The sequence below is a fragment of the Pteropus alecto genome, unplaced genomic scaffold (genome assembly GCF_000325575.1).
Source record: "Pteropus alecto unplaced genomic scaffold, ASM32557v1 scaffold7, whole genome shotgun sequence".
In the NCBI taxonomy this organism is placed as follows: Eukaryota; Metazoa; Chordata; class Mammalia; order Chiroptera; family Pteropodidae; genus Pteropus; species Pteropus alecto.
The window spans coordinates 30,069,497-30,076,401 of NW_006494614.1; the positions used below are offsets into that span (position 1 = coordinate 30,069,497).

General features: G+C 37.3%; 1 protein-coding gene and 1 pseudogene across 1 annotated transcript in view; one reads left to right on the forward strand and one right to left on the reverse strand.

Moving 5' to 3' along the window:
- Positions 1-2,018: 2,018 nt before the first annotated feature.
- ZNF451 (zinc finger protein 451) overlaps positions 2,019-6,905 on the reverse strand; it is a 71,010-nt gene continuing 66,123 nt past the window's right edge. Inside the window, exon 15 of the mRNA XM_006926417.3 lies at positions 2,019-3,778. Coding sequence (XP_006926479.1) covers positions 3,732-3,778 — 47 coding nt within the window. The 3' untranslated portion in view covers positions 2,019-3,731. The remainder of the gene's footprint in view (positions 3,779-6,905) is intronic.
- Positions 5,314-6,876, forward strand: LOC102891754 (annotated as a pseudogene).

Genomic DNA, 6,905 nt, shown 5'->3' on the forward strand with positions numbered 1-6,905 from the left:
CAGCTGCCGCGGCTGCCGGAGAGCGCTCGCTGGTCACAGGGGATCGAAGATAGGCCCTTAGGGCCGGGAGGCCCGAGGAGCAAAGTCAGGCGGCGTCTGAGACGCCTGGGGGGACCCACGTAGAAGCGGGAGGCCCTAACGCGATCCGCGGATCCTTCCGCTCTGCGGATCCAGGAACCGAGACCCCTGCGGAGACTCACGGGACCCTTCTCTCCCCCCACCCGCACCCCACCCCCCACTCCGCCACGCGAAGCCCCGAGTCTCCGTGCAGCCCCAAAGTAACCAACTCCCACACGCGAAGGAATCGAAGGGTAGGCTGTGGGTAATGTATTACTACTATACGATGGCTTCGCCTTAGTTTCTCCCAGCCCCCATAATTCACAGCAAAAACAAAAACGTTTAAGTCCATGGATATGTGGAGAAAAGGTCCCTTTGTGGAACAGATGGGATTTAAGTACAGCTCCTAAGCAAAATATATTTACCCGACCTGCCCTGTTGTTACTACTTTCCTGAGATGAGAATAATGATAGCCTGGATAACACCACTGCAGGCTACCCTATCTCTTTCCAGCTGCAGGAGGAAGCAAGGTGAATTTGCTTCATTTTCACCTATTGTAATGAAGAAATTTTTAATGAGTTTTTTCCTATTAAAAAATGATTCCTGTTGTAATTTCAGTGAGATAATTAGTATTAAGGCCATTTCACACCTAATTTATGTAATTCTGTTAAGAATGAAAAGATGCAGTAGGCCACTAGGTCAGATACTAATAAAGGTCAGTAGAAGTGGAGTAGGGCTGGTAGTACAAAGATTTATCTACTTAAAACTTGTGATTTGCCCCCATCTCATCATAGCTGTATGCTTCATTGCAAGGATGAGAGTGTACAGGACACATAAAATGATTGAAAGTTTAAAGCTCAGTCAACCTTTAATCTGAAATCAAAGCCATTTAAATACTTGAACAGAGAGAGGTAAGGCTCTTAAACCCAGATCCCAATTCCCTCTAAACTCAGTCTGAACACTGATGAACCACTGGTGTAGGGGATTACTGGACCTCAAATATATTTTGTCATATCATGACACATACTTGGAATTGAAGGCATTTCATGAATGGTTTAAAAGTCTATCAAGCAATTTAAAAATCATCCTGGACTTCTTTTCCCCTTACATACTAGATCCATTCCATAAGTAAATCCCGTCAGCTCTACCTTCAGAATTTATCCAAATTCGTTTCCCCAATTCGCTGCCACCACTGTGGTCCAAGCCACCATCAATTCTCACCTGGACTACACTACAACACCCTCCTGTCTCCTGCTTTTACTCTTGCCTCTCATGTATGCACTCAGTACAGTAACTATAGTAATCCTAAATAGGGCAGATCACACCACTTATTCACAGAAACCTTCAACGGCTCATTTCAGAGTAAAAACCAAGGACCTTAGGCCTCAGCAGCTTCATCTATTACTCTCATAGCTCATACTACTAGCTTTCTTGCTTTTCCATGGATATATCAAGTTTCTAGGCCTTTTCGCTCTCCATCTGGCTGGCACTCTTCCTCATACATATTTGCATGGCTCCCTGTCACCTTTTTCAGTTCTTTGCTAAGTTCACCTGGTCAGGGTCTTTCCTGACCACCCTATTAAAAACAGCAAGCCTCCCCACCCCCACACTATTTTTCCCTTCCTTATTTTCCTTCATTACATTTATCGCCATTGGATATACTTATTATCTAACACTTTATCCAACCCTCCTCTCCCCTAGTGTGAACTCTACAGAGGAGTAATATGGGCTTTGTTTTGCTCACTGGTATATTTCAAGTACTTAGAACAGTTGCTGGCACATGGTAAGTACTCAATAAATCTTTTGTGAGTGAGCCGAATGAAAAAATGATGTAATGAAAAGATGTTAGAAATATTAAAAACATTTACTTTGGTAATTTAGTAATCCATATAACTTTCTGTAATGTCATCCATTGATTACATCTTCCCCCTTTGTATCTAAATTAAATTCAAATTATGAAGTAATTTAAAAATGATTTTTAATTGCTTAACAAGTAGAAATACAATCAGCGACAATTATTAATTAAAACATTAAACAACCCAATTACCTTTTTTAAGGGTCATGATGAAAAGCTTCAGTTCTCTCTACCATACACACGAAAGCTTCTCAACAGAGTATCAGTGTACATCACACCTGTATGTGGCACCTCTGACAAAGAGGTATCGGTTCCTCTTCCCTATATCTGCTTAACCACACTTCTTTCTGGAATGTCCTTTTTGCTCCTCACTACTGAGCAAGCTCCTGCAGCTGTCTTTAAGGTCTGACTCAGTGAATATCTCCAAAAGCTTTGCTTGACCACTTTAACATACAAATTAAAAGCACGATGTAGTCATTCTGGAAAATGACTGGTAAATTCTCAAGCTACAATGTCTACTTAAAAAAAAAATACAAGCAGGTAGAATAGACCTGACATCTTAAGAAATAAAATGTGTTTCTAATGTGGATTGAAAAAACTATGCTAATAAAAAAACAGCAATGCTATACTAATAAAAAAAAAAAAAAAGCAATGCTATTTCACACTAAAATATGTAATTGCAGAGAAAGAACAAAATTCAAGTCATGATTCTTGAAAAATTATAGAGAATTTTAAGTTTGGTAAGTAATTACTATTCAAAAATTTTAAGGATGACATTTTTGGTCAAATAACATGAAGCACATACACAAAGATAGTATGACAAGCCCTTCTTTGTCTTCTAATTATGTAATTTTTTATTCACAATGGGACCTCAACATTTAAAAATTAAATATGTAACACTTCATGTAGGAACCTGATAATTTAATGACTAACTAAAATGAAGATACTTTCATATGAAATAAAAATTTTTAAAGTTAAAGAAAATTCTTCCTGAGTAGACCTTGAAGATTATTTTTTAAGATTATTTTTACACAAATATATAAAAAAGGACTAATATTATTAAAAATAAGTTTAATTCTATGCAAGTATTTTGACACCATTCCCTTTAAACAGTAGGTAATACAAGTCACATAAAAATCTAAAGAGGTAAAGGAATAGTAAAGGTTTCTTTATAATTATTTCAAAGAAATTAGGGTGTTATCATTCCAGCAATGTGCTGCTCTAATTAAAGAAAGAAAATCATCTGAGCGAAACCCACAAAAAACATTGCTGGTAAAATTTTTAATCTGTTTCCATGATCAGTTTCCATTACTCTCTTCTAATAATCACAAACAAATATCTCAAAGGTATTATATATATTACTGCCACATGAGAAGTAGAATTTACAGAAAAACTAAACTATGACAGCTTTATTTATGTTCATTTTCACTCCTAAAAAAATTAAACTAGAATCATCTATACAGTACAAATAAAGACCTAATACTATTTGAGAAACATAAACAATAGTCAAGAGCTTTTCTATTTTTTAATTCTTTTAAACTAAATATATGAATTCAAAGTTAACTGGTAAATTGTGATACCTATATTGGAATATATGATTTATATTTGCATTAACATGTATTCTCTTCCTCTGTACATTTTGCAAAGTAGCACACACACAAAAGCAAATATCAAATTTTGAACATGAAAAAGCAAAAAAAGCATGTTTTCAAATACATCTGTACTAGTAGTTTTCTGGCCTCCTTTAGAAAACAAACTCAAGAATTCATTATCCTGAGTATCTTCAAGGCTACTTGATGTTGTGTGGTAATATCTTTAATTACATTTCCTCAAGGCTTCTTCTAATAGCTTCTTCTAATTCCACATCTGCATCAAAAAACACAGTATTTTAATATTTAGGGCAGAAAACAAACATGTGCTTTATGTAAGTCTCATCAACTACATCCATCTTTTCAAGAAGAAAAATAAAAATGGAGAAAATTAGGATAACTTGGCAGTTTCTCCATCATAAAATATGAATATTTCAAAATATGAGAATCTAGATATAAACTCAGACTGAATTATAATATATATGAACTTAATGTGCTAAGAACTTGTAAATTATTTCCATTTAGGGATGCAGACTCAACAAACTTCTAGAATCACCGATAGGTAATCACAAAATTCAACATTTAAAAAAAAAAATCTATGCACTTATTTCCAAAAAGACTTAAGGTAATGCATATAAAACAACAACAAAAAAAACAAAACAGAAATAGAAAGAGGCAAAACCATGAAATGGCAAAATCTCAAATGATTATCATTTTAGTTTTAAGGTTTCTAGCGTCTAAGGCAAAGTGAAACTCATGGCTATGTAATATCTTCTGAGAAGCATACATACACATATGCACTCATTTAACAAATATTTATTGAATGCCCACTGTGTATTAGGCACAGAAATACAACAGTGAACAAGACAGACCATTCTTGGGTTCACATGTCTTTCTCCATTTCCTCCCTAAGAATGATACCGAAGGAGGGTAGAATTAGGTGTCAATTCTTGGCCTTCACTAGCTTCTTACACCACATTCATTTCATCCCATTCAGTCTCTTAGAGCCTAGTTGGTTTATAGGACCAGTGATTCCTCTAAGATGCAACTGTACCTTCCTCTGGACTGAGGCACTGGTGTTGTCTGTAATTTAAAATACTTCAAGCTAGTATATACTATGTGTTAAGTTAAAGCTAGATTCTAGGTCAGTGATTTGCCCTAAGATGAATTCAAAGGGATGAAGAAATACAAAGAAAAGCCAAGATGCTCTTAGCAAAGAATAAGGTGACAAGATTTGTAAAGATACGAAAACTTATTATAAAGTTACAGAAATTAAGAGTGTGGCACTGGTGCAAGAATAGATGAACAGATAAAAGGAACAGCATAGATATCTAAGAAACAGACCCATGCATATATGGAAATCTGATTTTTGACCAGGGTAGCACTGTAGCATGGGGGCGTGGAAAGATGGTCTTTTTAATTTAACAAATGGTGATGGGTCACAAACATACAAAAACATTATGGAAAAGGGAATTTAGGATGCATTAAAATTACTTGTATTCATCAAAAGACACCATTAAATGAGCAAAAAGGCAAGCCATGGAGTGGGAAAAAATATTCACAGTACATGGAATCTGTACTCAGAATTGAAAGATTTTCAGCCCAGAAAAATTAATAAAAAGATAATGTAAAAAAAAGTGTCAAGAAATTTGAAAAGGCACTGACAAAAGATTGTCAAAATGGTCAATAAATCTCAATCATCAGAAAAATGTAAATTAAAACCACAAAAAAATATTAGTTCATAGTCATCACTAGATAAAATGAAAAAAATTTTTTCAATGATTAGTAAAGATGTAGATCGATGGGAACTCATATACACTATTGGAATTAAAGAAATTGGAATAATCACTTTAGAAAAACAATTTGGCATTACTTACTAAAGATGAACAGAAGCAACTCCTAAGTATATATCCCCAGAAATGTGGATATATGTCCATCAAGAGACATGAGAATGTTCATAAAAAATTAGTTGTAGGAGCCAAAAAGTAGAAACCAAATATCTATAAATAAATGGTGATATATACATAAAAATAGAATATTATACAAGTATTGGAAATGAACAAATCGAAACCACATGCTAACATCTGGCTGAATTTGTAAAATAAGGTTGCCTGGGCACTCTTCCACCGCCGCCATCTTTGTCTACACCGCAACCATGCCATCCTACACCACCGTCTACTTCCCTGTTCGAGGGCACTGCGAGGTCATGCATATGCTGCTGGCTGACCAGGGCCACAGGTGTAAGGAGGAAGTGGTGACTAAGACCCGGCTGCAGGGCCCTCTCAAGGCCTCCTGTCTGTACGCGCAGCTCCCCAAGTTCCAAGATGGAGACCTCAGCCTGCACCAGTACAATGCCATCCTGCGCCCTTGGGCTGTATGGGAAGGACCAGCGTGAAGTGGCCTTGATGGATGTGGTGAATGACGGCGTGGAAGACCTCCGCTGCAAATACATCATCTTCATCTACACCAACTACGAGGCAGGCAAGGAAGACTATTGGAAGGAGCTGCTGGGTCACCTGAATTTTTTTGAGATCCCGCTGTCCCAGACCAGAGGGGCCAGGCCTTCATTGTGGGCAACCAGATCTCCTTCCCCGACTACAATCTGCTGGACTTGCTACTGAATCACCAGGTCCTGGCCCCAGCTGCCTGGACTCCTTCTTCTTGCTCTCGCCTATGTAGCTCACCTCAGTGTCCAGCCCAAGCTCAAGGCCTTCCTGGTCTCCCCTGAGCACATGAACCTGCCCATCGATGGCAGGGGGAAACAGTGAGAGTTTGTGGCACCCTCAGCCGGAAGTACTAACCAACCCTTCCCCAGGACCAATAAAATTCGAGAGAGGGAGAGAGGAAGAAAGGGAAGGAGAGGGGGAGGGGAGAGAGAAGGAGGAGGAAATGTGAAAGTAGCAAGAGGAAAAAATATGACACATTACGTACAGGAGACCACTAATGCAAATTATGGTAACTTATCATGACAATAAAAGCCAGAAGACAATAGAATGACATCTTAAAAGTGCTTAAGGAAAAAATATTAGTCAACCAGAATCCTAAAGCCAGAGAAATTGTCCTTCAAAATTAAAGATAAAATAAAGATTTAAACAAAACCAGGATATTAATCATTAGCAAAACTGCACCACATAAAACAGAAAGAAATTCTTTAGGCTGAAGAAAAATGAAACCAGATGGAAACTCTAATCCATTGGAGAGAATGAAGGTCACTGGAAAGGTAACTACGTGGATATTCTATTAAAGTAGGTATAGCAGTATTTCCATTTTTAAAATGAGGACACTGGCACACAGTGAAGTACCCTGCCCCAAATTACATAACTTGTAAGCAGGAGAGCTGAGGTTTTTTTTGTTTCTTTTTCATATATAAACAAAGGACTTGCTGAGGGGCTGAATGTGAGAAG